Raw genomic sequence first — 23550 nt, 5'->3', positions numbered from 1 at the left:
GCCGCCCACCTTGTCCAGCGGCAACCCAGTACAGTAGTAGGCTCGTGGGCTCGTGGCCGTTCTCTGCGAAAGCCGCGCCGCCGGCCAGCGAGCAAGCGACGCCTTTCCAAACGGGTTCAAATAACATGATTGATCAAAGGCATACGAGCATGTTGTTAAGGATATCTCAGTTTTTGTTAAAGTCTACATGTATCTAGACGAGTTTTAGCGTAGATAAATATAAATATAAGCAAATTTTAAGATAGTTTTTTGTGGATGAAGGAAGCAGACTACATTGTACTTGTCAATAAGTGGGATTTTAGCAGCGGAAGGCCCGCAAGGGCCTAAAGATTGCCATTACCCAAACGGTGAGTACGTGACTACAACGAGGATTTGAACGAAAGAGAAAATTATAACTCGTATCAGACATAGCCGTCGCCCCTCCACCCTCCACCCTCCCAGCGTCGCCGCCGCCCCTCCCTCCCTCCACCACCGCCCCCTCCCATCCCCTCCTCCCTTCCCACCTTCGCCCCGGGTCGTCTCACGCGAGGCGGCTATGGGCGACGACCCGAACTCAAGAAGAGGCGGCCCATCTTCCTCCTCCTGGCCGCTGCCGCCGTCGGGGTCGGTGGTAGCGGCCGCATCCGGCTGCCAAAGGCAGGGGGCGGCGGTGGAGCGTCCATGGACTCCCCTTCGCGCGGAGGCGGGGTCTTCCAGGGGAGGCGACGGTGGACGGCGGGTCTGGTGGCGGCGGCCTTCGGCTACTCACCTAGAGCATGGCGGGAGACGCGGAGGAGTGGCGGAACTTGGCAGGGAAAGGGCGGCAACAGGATTGCTGCTGACCTCCACCGGCCGGGTTAGAGGAGGAAGATGGACCGCGGTTCCCAACCATGGCGGCCGCGTGGGAGCCGACCGTTCCAGCTTTCATGGTGGTGGTCCTAGGGTTCTTCTTTCGCGGAGATGAAGACGTTCCAGATGCCGATCTTTCCTCATCTAGCTGGAGTGATAAGTTCTGAAAGGCTCCGACAACGAATGGAATTGTGCATCTTTTGCCTGGAGTTCACATGATCAGGTGGCATTCGGTCGCGCGCACCCATGCTTTTGTTCAAACTGTTTGGTTTCGGAGGGAGCGGCGTGAAGCTCTGTTCTGTGTTGACATCAAGAGACTTTGGTCCATGGTGAAGTCAGAAGCAGAGAATTTCATGAAGGCGGGATTGGGGGATTAGTTAAAGAAGGTTCAAGTCTCAGCGATGTTGAGGAACTTGCTTGGTGTTCCGGGATTGGCAACAGTGGTATGAAAGTGGGGGCGGCAGCACATGTGAAGTTCAGAGTCCTAACTTTCAGGATGAAAACCCAAGGTCTGGCCTTAACTAGTTGTGTCTGGCAATGACCTTGTTGGAGGCATTGTTTTGAGAGCAGGGACTATCTTCATGGTGAAAACCTAAGATTTTTGATCGGGCGACGACGGCGTTGGTGCACTGTTCCCTTCTTGGAGGCGTCGTTTTGGAGAGTCTGTATTTCAGGTGTTGTCTAGGGGGTGAATGTATTACTGTTGCTAGGTCTGGGATACTATAGCGGGACTTTTCTTTCTTAGTTGTCTTTTATCTTTTTTGGTTGTGTGCATCCGTACTGCCATTAGGGTGTTGCGTTGTTGCAGAGGCTGGATGTAATTGGTATCTTTTGATATTAATATATTCTCATTATCAAAAAAAGGACACTAATTAATCAGGCATACATAAAAGCAACCCGGTCCTTCTCCATCACCGCCCAACGATGACGACCTTATAGCACAAGGCAATAGCGCCGGCGAGGAGAGAGGGAAGAGGCGCTAGGAGCAGCAAGAAGAATCTCAATGTGAGGGTGGAGATAGAAGAAGACAGAGGGGAAAAGAGAGCCTCATATCCAGTTTTTGTCCCTCAATTTTCAACACTAATATGGCTTCTACATGTGCAGATATAACACCCGAATTTGGAAGGAGATTCTATGACAGTGTGGTATTTGTGAACTAGGAACCTTCCATCAATAAGTGGTGGACCAATGTTGCTCTGCAAAGAGGAAAATAGGGTCATCACATGACTTACAAAACAACTCTCCTTGACCCAATCGCCGTCTCCCCGAGCGACTGGGGGCCGGGATCGTCGAACTGGTGTTGCGACTTCGGCTGCTTCCATAGCTCCTGCTCGTCGCATCGAGGCGGGGTGGCGGCTCCCTCCTTCTCTATGGATCCTTTGGCGCGGGACGGCGGCCTGCGGACCGTTGGTGGTCGGGGTCCCAACATTGGGAGTCAGAACTGACAAGATCTATCCCGTCAGCACTTCCATGTTGGGATGGATGCCCACACCATTTGTGGTTGGCATGTGAGGTGCGGGAGTGTCATGTGATGTGTTGTATTGAAACGAAGGTTTTGCTGAGCGATGGTCTGGCTAGGGCAAGACCTTGTTCGTCGACTGCTTCGGTGTGTCCGAGTATCTTCATGTTGGTCTTCTTTTTCCATGAAGTTGGAGCTGCTATGTGCTGGAATTTTGCCTTGAGCCTTAGCCCATGTTCCAATACAAATTCTAAAATTCTCTTGGCGCATGTGGGAATGGCAAGGGGTGGGACTAAATTTTAGTCTCATTGCTAGTTGGGAGAGAGTTGGAGTGGTATATAAGGTGGGCTGTTCTAGTCCTAGTAAGTGAGTGAGAAGAGAAAGAGCCCTCGCGCACTCCTCCTCCTCCGCCGCCCGCCTCGCCTCATCACGCACGTCATGACCGGGTTGCGGGAATCTCGCCGGCCGTTTCGTTCCGGTTTTTGGCAACACGACATCGTCCGACGACGAGTTCCCGAACGAAGACTTCTTCCCGGACATCGACAACCTCTTCGGCAACCTCAACATGGGCGACAACAACCAGGATGCCGCCAACATCGCCGCTGCTGCTGCTGATGCCGCCAACGCTGGACGATATGTGTTTTTGTCCTCCTCGTTTCAGATCTTGCTAGAGTTCCTAGTTCTGCTATTTGGAGTAGATGCGATAGGTTTATCCTGTCTAGATGCTATTTGTTCATCTACTCTGTTTATATGCATGATTAGTTCATCTGCTATTTCTGTAGTCATGATTTGTCAAGTATTAGTTTGGATTAGTTCATATGATAATTTACTTATATATTCAACACTATGTTTTTTGAGCATCTTCATTTGAGTAGAGTATGATGACCTGCAAGGGGCGCCTCGATGGTGTTCTTCTTTGGCCCCGATGAGCTTGTCATCAGAGTGCTGGAGTTGCCCGTCTCTGCGCGAGGAGTTACCTGTTTGGTATAGGCCGGCTTGAGCTTCAATGTGTTGCTGCGGCGAGGTCTTCTTGGTGGCCCTTTCTTTAGGGAAGTCGTCCCCGTAAAGTGAATACGACGACGTTAGTGGGCAACCTCAACGATGAGCCTTGTTTCGGTGATGTGTGTTTAGCTTCTGTGGGTAGGCAGAGTGGTTGTGTGAGCCCTCGCGACGCTCGTGTTCCACGGCGGGTGACCAGTGTGTGTGAACTGGTTTTCAGCCTCCGAGCATGAACTGGCCAACTCTAAAGTGGAAAATCTTTTGCGCAGTAGTACTTTTTGAAAAGGAAAATAAAGGAAGGCCATTGCATCTTTAATCATGTTCTTTTTCTTACAAAATTTTGTGTGTTTCTTCATATTTATTCTCCCGCGGCCGTTGTGATCATGGGTATCAAAGAGTAGGCAAAGGAGTGTGTCCTTGGTGGGGCAAATTTTTTGAGCAATGTAAGTCCGAAAAAGTATAATTCTCTATAATGCCCTAGGGCACATTTTGTCGGGCATTTATTCAGAAAGCCTTGTCTTTAGTTAATATTACCTCCGATGTAAAATTGTTTTGAAACAGATGTATGTAATTTTTTGCCCTTTTTTTTTGTAGATATTGCTAACTCCAGATTACCCCATCTGAAAAGTGAATGTGTTCAAAGTCTGGCCAGTTGTGTTCTGCCAAGTGCCAACAGAGGGTCACAGGCTAGTAGTAGTACACTAATCAAATTCGTAGCATAGAAAATCAAGAAATACTCTAGCCCGCTGGACATTTTTTAAGCTCCAGCCCCTGGATTTACACATGACTGACATGCGGCGGCGGCGGCGGCGACAACAGTACGATTTGGGATCTAATGAACAGCAGAATCATTAACTTAATCCACCCACTGGCGTACACCACCATTTTATAACATCTCTAGTACAAAACAAATGATTTTTTTTTTCACATTCTGTAGAATCACGGGACCGGCCGGACACACGTCCAACTCCTCCGTCCGGTACATCTCCTCCGAGACGCTGGTGGTCCCCACACGGCCGGTTACACCTCACTGAAAAATTCAGTTCCAGCTCCACCAGCGTCGCCCCACCGACAGCAGGGCCCCACCCGTCACTGTCCCGTACCGGCGCCGTGGACCCGCATCTTTATTTAAGGCACTGTCAAGCGAGTAGCAAGCGGGCGGGCTGTTACACGGATACGGGTCTAGATTATCGTCCGCTGCCACTGCTCAACTCCCGTTCCGATCTGGGAGCGAAACGGCCAAGGACACACGCACGCTGCTGCCCGGGCCGTGCTGTACCTCTACTGTCGCCTTCCCTCCCTCCTCTCGCTATCTCCATTACTCGCCGCGCGCGGTGGTAGCAGCAGCCCGGCGCAGGAGCGCCATTGCCGGACTGCTCGCTCCGGCCAGCCGCGCTCCCCGCATGCGCCCGTGAGATCCGCAGCAGCATCAGAAGCCATGTCACGGCCGCTGTACCGCGGCTTCTCGGGCATCGGCGGCAACAAGGACCGCTGCGCCGCCGCCGGCGAGGACCGCTACGACCCCAAGCAGGAGCCCAGCGAGAACGGCATTGCCTCCCCCGCCTCCCGGGGCCGGAAGCGGCACCTCGCGGCGGCGGCCGCGAGGATCGCGCTCCTCGTGCTAGCAACCGCCGCGCTGGCCGCCTCCGTGGCGTGGGCGGGGTCGCTCTACGCGGGGCGCGGCGCCACCGCGGCAACCGCCGCCGCGTCCGCGCGCCGCGGCTACCGGCGCCTGCAGGAGCAGCTGGTCGCGGACCTGCTCGACATCGGGGAGCTCGCCGGCGCCGGCGGGGCCCGCGCGCGGGAGGCGGAGGCGTGTGCGCCCGAGTACGAGAACTACGTGCCCTGCTACTACAACGGGTCCGACGCCGGCGACGTCACGGATCTGGGCGGCGGCGTCGTCATCAGCTACGAGCGCCAGTGCGCGGCGGCGCGCGAGGGCCGCGTCGCCTGCCTCGTGCCGCCGCCAAGGGCGTACCGCACGCCCGTGCGCTGGCCCAGCTGCAAGGAGTTCATCTGGAAGGACAACGTGCGGATTAGCGGCCACGAGTTCTCCTCCGGGAGCCTCTTCAAGAGGTACTATCAGTTTGTTTCCTGCTTATTTAGGAATTTTCTGAGGCGGCGGCTCTTAAGTCTAGCGGTTGTGAATTCTGTCTGTCTCCAACTGTTCGCAGGATGATGGTGGAGGAGGACCAGATCTCCTTCCCGTCCGACGCGCACATGTCGGACGGCGTCGAGGACTACGCGCACCAGATCGCCGAGATGATTGGCCTGCGGAACGAGTTCAATTTCAACGAGGCTGGGGTGAGCTGCTGCTGCCGAATTCCTACCATCTCTTTTCTGCCGAATTCCTACTATCTCTTATCTCGTGACTGCTTTTCCCTCAAAAAAATCCGGTGACTGGAAGTAGAACTAAACCAGTGAACTAGATAGCGACATCAATTTGCATTTCTTGATTTTCTGTGCTAGGATTTTGTCCAGTACCACCTGCCCCATTGTGGTCTTCTTTCCGCTCAACATTCCTTTCCAGATTTTGCTCCATTTTTTTTTAGATTACAAGCAGTTGCATCTAAGAGTGGGTTTGGAAAGTTCTGGTCAGTCTCCACTCAGTATGGCATTTGAAAATCGTGTATGGTCAATGCTTTAGAAAGTGTATGTCAGGTTTTCCTTCCTGTATTTGCTGCAGATGTTTGCTTGGTAGGACAGTAGGACAGACAACTATGATCCATAATGTCAAACATAGTGGAGATATGTTGAGTTGTCCTTTTCCTGTCAAGTTCATATGATGTTCGCTACGGTTGCTCTCTGCTACTCCACTACATAGTTCATCCGCTAGCCTGATAGCATAGTTCTTGGTATAGTTGTAGGGTCAATGCTTTAGATAGTGGAACCAATTTGTATTTCTTGATTTTCTATGCTAGGATTTCTGTCCAGTAGCACTGGTCAATTGTGGCCTTTCCACCGAACATTCCTTTCCAGATTTTGCTTGTTTTTTTAGATTAAACATGTTTTGCGTGTGAGAGTGGGTTTGGAAAGTGCTGGTCAATCTCCACTCAGTCTGGCATTTGAAAAGTATGTATGGTCAATGCTTTAGAAGGTGCATGTCAGGATTTCCTTCCTGTATTTGCTGCAGATGTTTTCTTGGTAGGACAGTCACTATGATCCACAATGTCAAACATAGTGGAGATATCTTGTCTTGCCCTTTTCTTGTCAAGTTTAGATGATGCTCTCCACTGTTGCTATTTTCTAGTACTCTACTTCATATTTCATATGCTAGCCTGATATGAGCTGCTGCCAAAAGTCCTACCATGTTTTTTTTTTGTGATGAATTGTTGTGTCTTAGCTGGTGGCTGCAAGTAGATAGTAGAACTAAACCACTGAACTAGACAGTAGAACCAATTTGCATTTCTTGATTTTCTATGCTAGGATTTTGTCCAGTAGCACCTGCCCCATTGTGGTCTTCTTTCCGCTGAACATTCCTTTCCAGATTTTGCCCGTTTTTTTAGATTATAAGCAGACTTTGCATGTGAGAGTGGGTTTGGAAAGTGCTGGTCAATCTCCACTCAGTCTGGCCTTTGAAAATCATGTATGGTCAATGCTTTGGAAAGTGTATGTCGGGGTTTCCTTCCTGTATTTGCTGCAAATGTTTTCTTGGTAGGACAGTAGGACAGCCCACTATGATCCATAATGTCAAACATAGTGGAGATATGTTGAGTTGTCCTTTTCCTGTCAAGTTCATATGATGTTCTCCACTGTTGCTCTCTGCTACTCCACTTCATAGTTCATCCGCTTGCCTGATATCATAGTTCCTTGGTATAATTGTATGGTCAATGCTTTAGATAGTGGAACCAATTTGTATTTCTTGATTCTCTATGCTATGATTTTTGTCCAGTAGCGCTGGTCCATTTTGGTCTTTCCACTTAACATTCCTTCACATATATTGCTTGTTTTTTTTAGATTATAAATAGATTTTGCATGTGAGAGTGGGTTTGGAAAGTGCTGGTCAATCACCACTCAGTCTGGCTTTTGAAAACCATGTATGGTCAATGCTTTAGAAAGTCTATGTCGGGGTTTCCTTCCTGTATTTGCTGCAAATGTTTTCTTGGTATAGGACAGTAGGACAGACACTATGATCCAAAATGTCAAACATAGTGGAGATATTTTGCATTGTCTTTTTTCGTGTCAAGTTCATATGATGTTCTCTACTGTTGCTCTCTGCACTCCACTTTATAGCGCACCCGCTAGCCTGATATCATAGTTCCTGGGGTAACTGTTTAGTTTGCAGCAGTTCTGATATTTCTCCGTGGCATATTATTTTCAGGTGAGGACAGTCCTCGATATAGAATGTGGATTTGGTACCTTGGGGTCACATCTTTTTGCGAGAAATCTCTTGACTATGTGCATTGCTAACTATGAGGCGTCTGGCAGTCAAGTGCAAATCACACTAGAGAGAGGAATTCCTGCACTGATTGGTTCATTTGGAACTAAGCAGCTTCCATATCCTTATCTTTCATTCGATATGGTGCACTGTGCAAAATGCAATGTTGACTGGGACAAAAATGGTACGCACAGAGTGTTCCCTTGGTTCTTTTCAGTGTCTTAGCTCTCATTGATCTAGTGCAAGTTAATCTATCAACAGCCATTACTCCATTAGTAACTTGTAGGTTTACCATCTTTTAAGACTTGTGTACGGGAATAATTGATGCAAATAGCAGCAAAATACTGCTTGTTCAAGGACATACTGTTATGTAACAAAAGTGAAAAATCATACTTATACAGATGTATGTAAAACTAGTCTGTCCTTTTTAATGAAAATCTAACTGTAGTTCTCTTGCTATGATACTTCACTCTGATGTTGCAGATGGGGTTTTCTTGGTTGAAGTGGACAGACTCTTGAGGCCTGGTGGATACTTCGTATGGACATCAAATCTTAATACACACAGGGCCTTACGTGACAAGGAAAATCAAAAGAAATGGACAACCATTCGTGACTTAGCTAATAACCTCTGCTGGGAGATGTTGTCACAGCAAGATGAGACGATTGTCTGGAAAAAAACGAATAAAAAGGACTGTTACAGTTCAAGGTATATGGAAGCTCTTTTCGGTCTTGCCCATGTATTGAATGTAACTGCATACTAATTTCTATGAGCTCTATAATACTCTTACAGGGATAAAAGTTCAGATAACTGATGATATTGTACTCCTGTGTTACAGGAAATCTGAGCCTGTGCTTTGTGCTAAAAGTCATGATCCAGAATCGCCATACTACCAACCATTAAATCCCTGTATAGCAGGAACAAGAAGCCGGCGTTGGATTCCCATTGAACATCGCACAACATGGCCTTCTCAGGCTAGATTGAACTCAACAGAGCTTGATATACATGGTAAGTATCAGGATACACAAACCAGATACTGTTAAGATGTGATCATTTCTATGGTCAAATGTTGCCTGCCTTGAAATTTAAACATTCTGAATTTTCAGGTGTGCATTCAGAAGTCTTTGCTGAGGATACCTCAAACTGGGACTCAATGGTGCGAAACTACTGGTCTTTACTGTCTCCACTTATATTTTCTGATCATCCAAAGAGACCCGGCGATGAAGACCCACAGCCACCATTTAACATGCTTAGGAATGTTCTGGATATGAATGCTCACTTTGGTGGATTTAATGCTGCCCTACTCAAGTCAGGAAAATCTGTATGGGTGATGAATGTTGTTCCTACAAATGCCCCGGACAATCTACCTCTAATTTTTGACCGTGGGTTTATTGGGGTTCAACATGACTGGTAAGTATTTACCCCCTGAATTTTTCTTCTGATTTCGCCCCTTCTTTTTCAGACGTATATCGATTACTCCGCTGATTTGATATCCCCAACTGTTGTTCCTGCTAAATTTCCCCATACTGTAGCCCACATGTGCATACGTGCACAACTGCAACTCAAATGTCACAACAACAACCTTTTAGCATGCTTTTGCAAATTACTTTTTTTGTAGAAGAATCATGTTTTAATCTGATGGAGATCACCACATATGTAAAACAATATTACTTAGACAGTTCTTGCCATGCCATCTTCTGACCACTTTAACTGACTGGATGTCAAACGTGTTCAGGTGTGAAGCGTTTCCAACTTACCCGAGAACATATGATATGGTACATGCTGATGGCTTGCTATCACTTGAAAAGCGTCAAAAACATAGATGTTCTACTCTTGACATATTTTTGGAAGTTGACCGCATCCTACGACCAGAGGTGACTAAGTTGTTGCTAATTATACATTTATACTGATATAGAAACTGGATCATTCTGTCATGAAGCAAATCTGTAGTTCACATGTAGAGGTTCCTGAATGCTGAGCATTGAGCAATAACAGCATCCTACTGTGGGTTGGTGGTTCTAAATATGAAATAAAAAAATGATCCATATAGCTCTGTTCTAAATATTATTACTCGTCAACTATGCCATATGTAAGGGGCATCCACAAGAAAAGTGTTTACTTGGTTTAATTTGAAAAAACTTGAGAACTATGCCATTGTTTGGCCATTCACTATAGCAGGAAAAATTGCAAGCATCCTGCTCTTTCATCTAGGGGTAATTTGAAATCTACTACTCCCTCCAACCCAAATTAATTGAGTCAACTTTGTCTAAGTATCTAGACACCATGTCTATATACATGCGTATCTAGATAAAACTGAGTCAATTAATTTGGGACAGGGGGCATATTAAAGATGGACATTAGGTGTTGCATAAAAGTTAGGTCTGATGCAGAAACTTTGTCTTTTACCTGATCTAAGAAATTGTCCTTGTAAACTTCACCTAGAGTTGTTTCCAATCAGGCTATCTCTTGGACAAGTCTTGCACTCACATATATCTACAAATTTTGTATGAAATAGTACTTGCATTGACAATTAGATGATGAGTGCTCAATGTGTCATCTAAAGTTATCTATTCATTTCATGCCTATGCAGGGCTGGATTATGATACGTGACACCGCCCCTCTTATTGAAGCTGCAAGATCAGTTGCTGCTCAGCTCAGGTGGGATGCCCGTATTTTGGATCTTGACATAGCTAGCGATGAAAAATTGCTGGTCTGCCAAAAGCCCTTTCTACGAAAACAATGAGCATACCAGATACTGACACACAATTTGGGATTATTCTTTACCCCCTGCATACTATTATAAGTATTGGTCAAGAACAACTGAAAGCAAATTTCAGTTGAAACACCGGAGGAATGGGGTCAGCTAACTCGTCATGAATCGTCATGGACCGCAAGGTGCCATGAGACTGATCGGGCAAGTGCATGCTGCAGAGGGCAGGCTTGGTGGCTAAGCTTTCCAGGCCTAGGTTTTACTGCCAGGACACGGAAACGAAGCTGCAAAGTTAATTTTGTAGCAACACCATATTGAATAAAAGGGATGATGCTGCGGCGTACATAATCGCGGCCAATGTGTCATATAGGTATAATTCGATTTTTTTTCTCTAATTACATTCTCCTCCTCTGTAATGGTGCTCATTCGTTCCTTGTATCATGTATGTAAATTTATTGGAATCTATATACTGGTCATCCCAGATTACGGCCCTGTGAAATCAAGATTTAGTATTTCAGATGAATGATAGAAAAGAGAGTGAAACGTAATTCTTCCCGTTAGATGTTTCCACCTCAACTTCTCTGTGTGTGTGTGTGTGTGGATTGTGTGCATGTTTAACATGGCATCTGCATTATTCAGCAACTTATGAAACAATCATTTTTCATGGAGCTTCTGTTGCGAAGCTCTCTATCAGCTACCTTGCGCCCAGTTTTCTGTGCAACTGCATGGACGTTGCTGTATGATCTGGGCCTCCCATGATTCTAAGCAGGGTGGAACGTCCAACTCGTTATGGTATTTGCCAGCTGCCACAGACACATCTCTCTGCATTAGCAATGGCACATTGATGGCGATGCGCCAGCCTAATCCAGAAGAATTGACATTGCCAATGCTACTGGTTCTCGGTTCCATCCAAGGGTTCCTTTCTTTCTTTGGAATTAGAAGAAGGTCAACCCTGTTCTGTTCGGGACAGATAAATTCATTTGAAAACATGATATGTCGGCACAAGTCGTGCTCCCTGCTCCGATGGTGGCAGAGCAACTTCCAATGCACATTCTCTTGCTGCTGTTTTGTCATATGGTCGAAACAGGTGATGTTAACGAAGAAATTTTGGCCCAAGGATTGCAATTTAAAATCTGGAGTGCGCATATATGCTTGTCTTATTTTTTTTGGCCAGTTGGCACAATCTTGTCCGCAAGTGTGGTGATAGTGACAGTGACAGGGCATCCGAGACCAGGAATGATTGGCGCTCCTCGCACTCCCAGTGCTCACTCCCACCAGCAAAGCTCGATGAAATCTGAAGGAAGTCAATCCGGAGAATTGCAATTTAGACCGACCCAACGACAATATTCTTCTGAGTACTCTTCTTCACAAGTCTTGCCATAAAACGAGCAGCAAGTTGCGCGTACGTACTACGCTATTCTCTCCCGCGTCCGATTAGTAGTACCCGTGACAGTGAAAGCAAAATCGAGCATCAAACCATCAAGACCTTTTTTTTTCTTTTCAGAAAATGATAACATCCCACTGACAGGCGTGGCCCACCGGCACGTGCCACGTGGTCCCCGCCGTCCGCTTTACTCATTGGTCCACGTGTGCCGTACTCTACAGGGTCGCAGCCGCGTAGCCATTAAATATCGCGTCACTCTACCGGAGCTGGGCAACCCAAGCCCGCCACCGCGAGGCGGGCCCCACGCGTCCCGGAGAGAACCTACGCCGTCCGATCGCGATCCGACGGTCGGCCGGCACCCGCACCCGATAAAGCGAGGCCCCGCCCTCCGAACGCACACACCCAACCAACCAACCTCCTCCCCGCACCCGCCGGCGCCTCCGAATCGCCATGGCCGCCGCGCGCGCCCGGCGCTGAGCGCATGCTTCGCCGCGGAACAGCTCGGGGAGCGCAGATCTAGCGCGGGCGGACGCCTCTGGCACGCGGGCCCCATGGGGCGGGGATCGCCGCGGTGGGCGGCGGCGCTGCTGCTGCTCGTCGCCGTTGTGGAGGGCTGCTCCGCCGCCCCGGCGGCCGCCGGGGCGTGCCGGGTGCCTGCCGCGGCGGAGGCCGTGCTCGGGCCTTCGAATACCTGCTCGCCGCTGGATCGCCGCCTCGGCGACCCGGTCGGCGTCATCGAGGTGAGCTATCCTGCCCTGCCGTTTTTTTGATATATAAAATAACAATCGCGGCGAATAAATTATTGCCCAGGTGAAAAGTTCGAGCTGTGGAATTTGGATTCCTCTATGGCCAATCAAGGGTGTGAATAGTTGCCCCTATCCTACAGTATCACTCAATTGGTTTATGCGTTGAGCTACGAGAAATTTGTGCCATGCCCGTGAAATCCAGAGTCCCATATTGGTTCGAAAATTCCCCACTCTGCCCCACCCCTACTTCGAAATTTTGTACGGGGAGTGATTTGCAGCCGTATCATTTCGTTTCTTGCCATGCCACTAAAATCCAGTTTCGTACTGGTTTGAAATCCCCTCCTCTGCCCTGCTCCTGTATTAACACGTTGTGCTCAAGTGTTATGTTTGGTGTGTTGCGTCAATTGGTTTTTTTGTGACATGTACATATAGCTTTCAGATGATAACATGAACGCTTCTCCCAATTTGGTCGCATCTTGGAAATTAGTGGTTCATCATGCTTATTAGAGAAAAGAAAAATTTGATGAAAAAATCGGTGTAGTCTTCCATCCCGATCTCTTGTTATTGTCCTAAAATGTAAAACTTGAAGCGCGAACATAAAACATCCATCCATAGCATGGCTCCCACTCTATCACAGCGAGTTAAAAAGTAGTTCAATAACTAGTACTACTATATAACTATTTTCTTACTTATTTCTCTCATTTTGTTGTAGCGTCTCTTTGTCCCTCCATTCCTTGATGAGCGCCCAACGATATTCCATCTGTTGTACATGTAGAATTGAAGCTGACTCTTGCATTTCTACAGGGTGATGAGGCTACATTGGCGAGGGCAGTTAATCTTCTTCACGTTAACCAAGACGAGTACATTGCTGTACTTTTCTATGCCTCGTGGTGCCCGTTTTCACAGGAGTGCAAACCTAATTTTGAGACGCTAGCTCACCTATTCCCAACTATTCGTCATTTTGCATTCGAGGAGTCTGCAATTAGACCAAGGTATGCCTGCCTGCCTTCCTAGTGAATACAAATATGTTTATCAGCAATGCATTATTTTTTATGAGATATAAGCTTTATATTTGAAACTGCAGCATAATATCAAGATATGGGATTCATGGCTTTCCAACACTATTTCTCTTGAATTCAACAATGCGAGTGAGGTATCATGGACCACGAACTGTTAAGCCGCTAGCTGCTTTCTACAGCGATGTTTCAGGTATGCAAATTGTTGCATGCCACCTGTTGTTTTTCCGTAACTCTCTTTTTCATATTCTTTTCTGGGATAGATGGTAGTTTGCTTGCATGCTTATCAGAGTTTATCGTAGTACACCGAGCAACTGAGCTATGTGTTTCTATTTTCCCACTTACCTTGTGGTTTGAGGTGTTTGTTCCAAACTGGTCTACAAGAGCCTCCCTGACTCCCTGTGTTGGACTTAGAATTTGTTTTGTTTTTTTATGGCTGTTTCTGTTCTTCTAAATGATTTGCTGATGATGAATTTATGTGATGAAGGCATCAGTGCATCAATGGAGTCAACTACAGGGGAGTCCATGCCACATCCATTGGATGAAATTGAGCCTAAAAAGGATATTGAACCGGAAAACTGTCCGTTCTGGTGGGCGCGTTCACCAGAAAACATACTTCAGCAGGATACTTATCTAGCATTGGCAACTTGTTTTGTAATTCTGCGGTTATTGTATCTTCTATATCCAAAGATAGTTTCCGCAGCAAAATTGGCATGGAGGAGACACACTCGTTTTCCCAACTTGATGGGTGTGCATGAGTATTTCTTCACCTACCTTGAGCAAGCAAGGCAGACATTCAACAGGCTATACCCGTCGAAGCGAGGGAATTTACAAGAGGGGGCAAGGAGTGCCACCGCTTGGGCCTCCAAATCATTAGCGTCTGTGTCAATCGGAGAACCAAGCACTATCGGAAGGACGAACTCCACGAATGAGCTAAGGTGAAGTTGTAACTTTTTTGTCCGCAGGGATATGTACAGTAGAGTGGCCAGGATATGAACACCACAAATCTGTTGTAACTTGTAACCGGCTTTATTAGCTGTTGTAACATCACCATTAGAATAAGCACCTACCCCAGTATTGTTGCCTTGTCTTGAATAGTTGCCCAAATACATGTTCTTGGAGGAAAAAACCTTGATGTATCTCATGATACAACTGGTCGTTAGAACTGTAGTATGGCCTTTGTGTTCCAGAGTTGAGGATGCTAGAACTAGGAGTTTGGACTTTGTATCCTCTTGTGAGGATTCAGCAAGTGAGCAGAATCAAACATAATTTCTATGGATTTGTTCGTCATCGATAATCAATTTCTTCAGTCCGACTGGTTCAGTTTGAACACATAAAAAATCTGGTTCCGCTGCTGCTGGAGACAGGGTTTCAAATTTGCACCAGGCCTGTGTATGAAAGGGAGATTATGAGCAAACAAAATGCAGAATACACAAGTACCTACCCAGCATTGTTGCCTTTATAACATTGTCTTAATAGCTGTTGCACAAATTCACATCTTGAAGGAAAAACCGTTGATATATTTCACGATACAACGGGTTGTTAGAACTGTGGGAAGGTCTCTGTGTTCCAAAGTTGAGCATGCTAGACTAGGAGCTTGGATTTTATCTGCTCTTGTGAGCACCATCCAAGCATAACTTTTATGAACCTGTTCGTCATCAATAAGCGATTCAGTTTGTTACTTAGAGAATAGCAAATATCTGGTTCCACTATACCTCTGGAGACAGGAGACAGGGTTTCAAATTTGCACCATGCCTATATATAAACAAGCAGTTATGTCTTTTTTGTTTGTTCTTGAAACGAGGCAAAATAATTTTCCATTTTCTTTAGCAGAGAAGAAGTTTTTAGAGTATTATGTCTAGGACAAGCCCTAGGACTTTTCGGGAGAGCCCAGAATTACATTAGGCTAGCCATAGTGCTAATATCATAGCTAGTATCATGCATCCTAACCCCACCAAAAATGCTGATGTGGCAGGTAATTATGGATGAGAGAGAAGATTAGAGTATCATAGGTAGATACTGTATCATAGCGCACATCACGAAAAAAGTTAGTATCAAATAAATCTTGTACACAAATTTGTATTGGGATTCTACAAATCAATTAATATAGCAAAACTATGATACTAGTCTATGATACTATGCATTATGGATCTAGTATCATACAAAAGTATCATATACATGATACTACTATATGATACTACCCACTATGGCCAGCCTTACATGGCTAAAAAAAGGACACATTCCAAGCTCTCTCGTCTCACCCTTGATCTTATTTACGACAATGGCCGTGGCCCGTGGGAGAGAAGTGGTGTTGAAAAACTCTAGCATTGGGCTTCTTCCAAATTTCCTGATCATGGAAGCCATAGATTCCATTTCCTCCTCCTTTTGTAGTGATTCTTCCACCAATCGTCAGTGGAAGTCTCGTTTGCCCATTCCACTGGCAACATACTATGGATGCCACACCACTCAAAGATCTCTTTTCCAAATCTTATGTGCTGAACCTACATTTATACAAAAGGTGGTCCGCTCCTCGATCCTTGAACTTGGTTGCCTAGAGGGCAATTCCCACAATTTTGAAAATGTAAAACCCTACGATAGTATTGTCTATGTATGAGCAGGAATCATCCAAAATGATGTCGGTGATGGCTTGGCGACGGCGCCGCAAGGTTCCCGCACTTCCTCCGTCTTATGTTCAAGATCATAGACGTGCAAGCAGCCGTCGTACGTGCTCATCCAGTACACGCTGTTGGGCACCAATCCGAAGGTGGTAGCCGGACACCAACCCGCGAAAGCGCGACTTGACCCAACAAGGATCGCGTTGTCGCTGACGCCGTCCACCCTGACAGCTTCCTTCCTCTCAAAATCCAGGCGGTACACTCCCACGTCCTTGACCGTATTGAAGTCGATGTTGCGGAAGAGGATGTACACCATGTAGAGCTCCCCGTCCAGGTCAAGGAGGTAAGGCGACGCCGCGGCCATGCAGTCCCCCACCGGGACGAGCTTCACCCCCTTCATCGGCAGCACGCTGAAGACCGGTCCCGCCGCCGGCGAGAACTCGAGGACGCCGATCTCGTCGCCCGGCCGTTGGTAGTAGAACTTGCCGCGCCACGACGCCGGGCGGTACATTACCCTCTTTGTCGGGCCGACGTAGTCGGCGGGTGCATGGATGTTCCCCACGTCGTACTCCTGCCTGACCCACGACCACGGGGCAGCTGGGTCGCCGACGCGGCAGTACCACATGACGGTCGATGACTTGGCGGCGAGGAGCACCGTGCAGCCGCCGGCGTCGGTGGGCTCGGACGACAGCACGCAGTCGGCGGCCTTCACGGGTGGCTTGGCGAGCGACGGCAGTTCGATCTTCTTCTTCTCGCGAGCGAGGTAGGTGGCGAGCGTCTCCGGGTCCCAGACCAGCACCCAGCCGTGCGAGGTCACCCAGCTCCGCTTCTTGCCGCGCAGCAGCTCATCGATGGCGTCGTCGCACGGCCGGTGCGCGCCGTCGGTGACGCTGTACATCGTGCTGGTGCGTTGCTCGTCGCCATAGTCCAGGACGAGGCACGGCAACGACGACGAGGCCACCGGTGGCTGGGACATCGCCATGTACTACGCGCGCGGGATCGATCGATATCGCGTGCTACCTTAGCTAGCTGAGGGTTTCTTTCTTCCTATTTCTTTGAGATCTATCTTCCACCTTTCTCTTTCTGTGCTGGTTGCTCACGTCTTGGGCGCTTAATCCCGTGGTTTAAGTAGGCCTGTTCTGCTGGTCAGCTTCCGAGTCGGTTCCAGCAGAACAACTACCTAGTTTTTTCCACACGATCCACCAGGGGGGTCGAATTTTTATTACCAGAGAGATAACGAAAATACATCATCCTACAGCAAAAGCAAAAAAGCAAAAAGGGGAGAGGGGAGCGCCGCCTAATGCTAACGTTCAGAGAGTTAGTTACAACCCAGATAGATCACAGAAAAAACCTCCAGCATATAACAAAGGAGGGGTGAGTATCACGCTAAGAGGCACGCCCAACATGAGCAATCTTTTCCCAAAACAACTTGCTGCTATCAACAACGACAAAGATATCCTTCCATCAAGAAGCTTTTCCAGCATCAGCATCTTCGGAATCCTTGTCGCACAGGAGGGGTAAATCAGCGCGCCTGACGTTTCCTGATGAAGAATCTCCAGCACCCGCCGCGGCTAGACGCAACAGTCCGTCAGCTCCAGCACGAATATCTGCAGCATCTCGCTCACCGTGGAGACCTGCCCATTAGTTCATAAAAACAACAGCATAACTGATCAAGTCAAGAGGAGAATTAATGAGCTTCTTCTCAAAGCAAGCTCTATTCCTAAGCTTCCAGGTAGCCCAACAGATAGCTGCCAAGTCAGCTATCTTAGTATTGCGACTTGCCGGGACAAATTGTGGAAACCACCAGAAAAATTGTGAAAAACTCCCAGGTCGAGTGGGAGAGTTGATAGTCATGGCAATAACGCTCCAGACAAACTTAGCAGCTGCACAGCCAAAGAAAAGGTGACTGATGGACTCTTGTTCGTTACAAAACTGGCAGGTGGAGTCTCCTGTCCATTTGCGCTTAAGAAAATTATCTTTGGTAGCAATGGCATTATGCCAGATCATTGATGTCTACGGGAGTTTCTATTCTTGTAGACAGTGTTGGGCCTACAAGAGCAGAGGTTTGTAGAACAGCAGCAAGTTTCCCTTAAGTGGATCACCCAAGGTTTATCGATCTCAGGGAGGAAGAGGTCAAAGATATCCCTCTCATGCAACCCTGCAACCACAAAGCAAGAAGTCTCTTGTATCCCCAACACACCTAATAGGTGCACTAGTTCGGCGAAGAGATAGTGAAATACAGGTGGTATGAATAAGTATGAGCAGTAGTAACGGTGCCAGAAAAGTGCTTGCTGGCGTGTGGTTGATGGTGGTAATATTGCGGACAGTACAGATGCAGTAGAACAGTAAACAAGCAGCGATAGCAGTATTTAGGAACAAGGCCTAGGGATCATACTTTCACTAGTGGACACTCTCAACATTGATCACATAACAGAATAAATAGATAGATGCTAGACTCTACACTCTCTTGTTGGATGATGAACACCACTAATTGCGTAGGGCTACAAGAACCCTCAATGCCGGAGTTAACAAGCTCCACAATATTCAATGTTCATATTTAAATAACCTTAGAGTGCAAGATAGATCAATACAACTAAACCAAGTACTAACATAGCATGCACACTGTGACCATCACACTATGAAAGAGGAATAGATCACATCAATACCATCATACTAATAGTTAACTTCATAATCTACAAGAGATCACAATCATAGCATAAACCAAGTACTTCATGATGCACACACTGTCAACATTACATCATGGAGAAGGAATATACTACTTTAATAACATCACTAGAGTAGCACATAGATGAATTGTGATACAAAACTCATATGAATCCCAATCATGTAAGGCAGCTCATGAGATCATTGTATTGAAGTACATAGGAGAGAGATTAACCACATAGCTACCGGTACAGCCCCGAGCCTCGATGTGGAACTACTCCCTCCTCATGGGAGACATCAGCGGTGATGAAGATGGCGGTGGAGATGGCAGCGGTGTCGATGGAGAAGCCTTTCGGGGGCACTTCCCCGTCCCGGCGGCGTGCCGGAACAGAAACTCCTGTGCCCCAGATCTTGGCTTCGCGATGGCGGCGGCTCTGGAAGGTTTTTCGTACCGTGGTTTTTCGTATCGAAGATTTAGGTCGAGGAGGCTTAAATAGGCGAAGAGGCGGCGTCAGAAGGTCAACGAGGCGACAACACACTAGGGGGGCGCGCCCCCCCCTTGGCCGCGCCAGGGTCATGTGTGGTGGGCCTATGGCCCCCCTCTGGCCTCTCTCGGGTGTTCTGGAAGCTTCGCGTGATCCTAAGATGCTGGGCGTTGATTTCGTCCGATTCCGAGAATATTTCCTTACTAGGATTTCTGAAACCAAAAACAGTAGAAAACATCAACTGGCCCTTCGGCATCTCGTCAATACGTTAGTTCCGGAAAACGCATAAATATGACATAAAGTATGCATAAAACATGTAGATATCATCAATAATGTGGCATGGAACATAAGAAATTATCGATACGTCGGAGACGTATCAGCATCCCCAAGCTTAGTTTCTGCTCGTCCCGAGTAGGTAAACGATAACAAAGATAATTTCTGGAGTGACATGCCATCATAATCTTGATCATACTATTGTAAGCACATGTAATGAATGCAGCGATCAAAACAATGGTAAATGACATGAGTAAACAATTGAATCATATAGCAAAGACTTTTCATGAATAGTACTTCAAGACAAGTATCAATAAGTCTTGCATAAGAGTTAACTCATAAAGCAATAATTCAAAGTAAAGGTATTGAAGCAACACAAAGGAAGATTAAGTTTCAGCGGTTGCTTTCAACTTGTAACATATATATCTCATGGATATTGTCAACATAGAGTAATATAACAAGTGCAATATGCAAGTATGTAGGAATCAATGCACAGTTCACACAAGTGTTTGCTTCTTAAGATGGAGAGAAATAGGTGAACTGACTCAACATAAAAGTAGAAGAAAGGCCCTTCGACGAGGGAAGCATCGATTGCTATATTTGTGCTAGAGCTTTGGTTTTGAAAACAAGAAACAATTTTGTCAACGGTAGTAATAAAGCATATGCATCATGTAAATTATATCCTACAAGTTGCAAGCCTCATGCATAGTATACTAATAGTGCCCGCACCTTGTCCTAATTAGCTCGGATTACCTGGATTATCATCGCAATGCATATGTTTTAACCAAGTGTCACAAAGGGGTACCTCTATGCCGCTCTGTACAAAGGTCTAAGGAGAAAGCTCGCATCGGATTTCTCGCTATTGATTATTCTCAACTTAGACATCCATACCGGGACAACATAGACAACGAGATAATGGACTCCTCTTTAATGCATAAGCATGTAGCAACAATTAATTTTCTCATATGAGATTGAGGATATTTGTCCAAAACTGAAACTTCCACCATGGATCATGGCTTTAGTTAGCGGCCCAATGTTCTTCTCTAACATTATGCATGCTCTAACCATTCTAGCGGTAAATCTCCCTTACTTCCAGACAAGACGGACATGCATAGCAACTCACATGATATTCAACAAAGAGTAGTTGATGGCATCCCCAGAAACATGGTTATCGCACAACAAGCAACTTATAAGAGATAAAGTGCATAAGTACATATTCAATACCACAATAGTTTTTAGGCTATTTATCCCATGAGCTATATATTGCAAAGACAAAGAATGGAAATTTAAAGGTAGCACTCAAGCAATTTACTTTGGAATGGCGGAGAAATACCATGTAGTAGGTAGGTATGGTGGACACAAATGGCATAGTGTTTGGCTCAAGGATTTTGGATGCATGAGAAGTATTCCCTCTCGATACAAGGCTTAGGCTAGCAAGGCTATTTGAAACAAACACAAGGATGAACCGGTGCAGCAAAACTCACATAAAAGACATATTGTAAACATTATAAGACCTTACACCGTCTTCCTTGTTGTTCAAACTCTTACTAGAAATTATCTAGACCTTAGAGAGACCAATTATGCAAACCAAATTTTAGCAAGCTCTATGTATTTCTTCATTAATAAGTGCAAAGTATATGATGCAAGAGCTTAAACATGAGCACAACAATTGCCAAGTATCAAATTATTCAAGACATCATACCAATTACTACATGTAGCATTTTCCGTTTCCAACCATATAACAATTAACGAAGCAGTTTCAACCTTCGCCATGAAAATTAAAAGCTAAGAACACATGTGTTCATATGAACCAGCGGAGCGTGTCTCTCTCCCACACACGCATTTATTCAAACAAAAACAAAAACAAAAGCAAACAGACGCTCCAAGTAAAGTACATAAGATGTGACCGAATAAAAATATAGTTTCAAGAGAAGGAACCTGATAATTTGTCGATGAAGAAGGGGATGCCTTGGGCATCCCCAAGCTTAGACGCTTGAGTCTTCTTGGAATATGCAGAGATGAACCACCGGGGCATCCCCAAGCTTAGAGCTTTCACTCTTCTTGATCATATTGTATCATCCTCCTCTCTTGACCCTTGAAAACTTCCTCCACACCAAACTCGAAACAAACTCATTAGAGGGTTAGTGCATAATCAAAAACTTACATGTTCAGAGGTGACACATTCATTCTTAACACTTCTTAACATTGCCCAAAGCTACTGGAAGTTAATGGAACAAAGAAATCCATCCCACATAGCAAAAGAAGCAATGCGAAATAAAAGGCAGAATCTGTCAAAAACAGAACAGTTCGTAAAGACGAATTTCTAAGAGGCACCAGACTTGCTCAAATGAAAATGCTCAAATTGAATGAAAGTTACGTACATATTTGAGGATCACTCACGTAAATTGGCATAATTTTCTGAGTTACCTACAGGGAATTAGGCCCAGATTCGTGACAGCAAGAAATCTGTTTCTGCGCAGTAATCCAAATTTAGTATGAACCTTACTATCAAAGACTTTACTTGGCACAACAATGCAACAAAACTAGGATAAGGAGAGGTTGCTACAGTAGTAAAAACTTCCAAGACACAAATATAAACAAAAGTACTGTAGCAAAATAAACACATGGGTTATCTCCCAAGAAGTTCTTTCTTTATAGCCATTAAGATGGGCTCAGCAGTTTTAATGATGCACTCACAAGAAATAGTAGTTGAAGCAAAAGAGAGCATCAAGAGGAAAATTCAAAACAAATTTAAGCCTAACATGCTCCCTATGAAAAGGAATCTTGTAAATAAATAAGTTCATGAAGAGCAAAGTGAATAGCATAGGAAGACAAAACAAGTGTAGTTTCAAAAATTTCAGCACATAGAGAGGTGTTTTAGTAACATGAAAATTTCTACAACCATATTTTCCTCTCTCATAATAACTTTCAGTAGCATCATGAGCAAACTCAACAATATAACTATCACATAAAGCATTCTTATCATGAGTCTCATGCATAAAACTATTACTCTCCACATAAGCATAGTCAATTTTATTAGTTGTAGTGGGAGCAAATTCAACAAAGCAGCTATCATTATTATTCTCATCATCAAATATAGGAGGCATATTGTAATCATAATCAAATTTATCCTCCATAACAAGCGGTAACAAAAGACTACTATCATTATAATCATCATAAATAGGAGGCAAAGTATCATCAAAGTAAATTTTCTCCTCAATGCTTGGGGGAATAAAAAGATCATGCTCATCAAAACCAGCTTCCCCAAGCTTAGAATTTTCCATATCATTAGCAACAACGGTGTTCAAAGTATTCATACTAATATGTTCCATGGGTTTTTTAATTTTCAGATCAGACCATCCATGTCTTAAATCAGGAAATAGAATAAGAAGCTCATTGTTGTCCATTATGCCTAACTAGTGTAAACAAGAAACAAAAAGATGCAATTGCAGGATCTAAAGGAAATAGCTTCGAGCACACACACAATGGCGCCAGAAAAGTATCACGTTACTGGAACCGGAGTATGAGTGCCTTTTACCTTTCCTCCCGGCAACGGCGCCGGAAAAGTGCTTGATGTCTACGGGAGCTTCTATTCTTGTAGACAGGTGTTGGGCCTCCAAGAGCAGAGGTTTGTAGAACAGCGACAAGTTTCCCTTAAGTGGATCACCCAAGGTTTATCGATCTTAGGGAGGAAGAGGTCAAAGATATCCCTCTCATGCAACCCCGCAACCACAAAGCAAGAAGTCTCTTGTGTCCCCAACACACCTAATAGGTGCACTAGTTCGGCGAAGAGATAGTGAAATACAGGTGGTATGAATAAGTATGAGCAGTAGTAACGGTGCCGGAAAAGTGCTTGCCGGCGTGTGGTTGATGGTGGTAATATTGCGGACGATACAGATGCGGTAGAGAACAAGTAAACAAGCAGCGATAGCAGTATTTAGGAACAAGGTCTAGGGATCATACTTTCACTAGTGGACACTCTCAACATTGATCAC

General features: G+C 45.8%; 1 protein-coding gene and 1 pseudogene across 1 annotated transcript; both read left to right on the top strand.

The window, feature by feature from the left end:
• Positions 1-4724: 4724 nt before the first annotated feature.
• LOC124693191 (probable pectin methyltransferase QUA2) lies at positions 4725-10728 on the top strand. Its single transcript, XM_047226656.1, has 8 exons — positions 4725-5362; positions 5461-5590; positions 7608-7848; positions 8148-8370; positions 8501-8670; positions 8769-9072; positions 9398-9536; positions 10253-10728. The coding sequence occupies exons 1-8, from the start codon at positions 4725-4727 to the stop codon at positions 10403-10405; spliced, it is 1998 nt and encodes a 665-aa protein (XP_047082612.1). The 3' UTR covers positions 10406-10728.
• A 1579-nt stretch (positions 10729-12307) lies between these two features.
• On the top strand, positions 12308-13679 carry LOC124690708 (annotated as a pseudogene).
• Positions 13680-23550: the final 9871 nt, after the last annotated feature.

Source organism: Lolium rigidum, chromosome 2 (assembly GCF_022539505.1).
Source record: "Lolium rigidum isolate FL_2022 chromosome 2, APGP_CSIRO_Lrig_0.1, whole genome shotgun sequence".
NCBI lineage: Eukaryota > Viridiplantae > Streptophyta > Magnoliopsida > Poales > Poaceae > Lolium > Lolium rigidum.
This window is presented reverse-complemented; position numbering and strand designations above follow the sequence as displayed.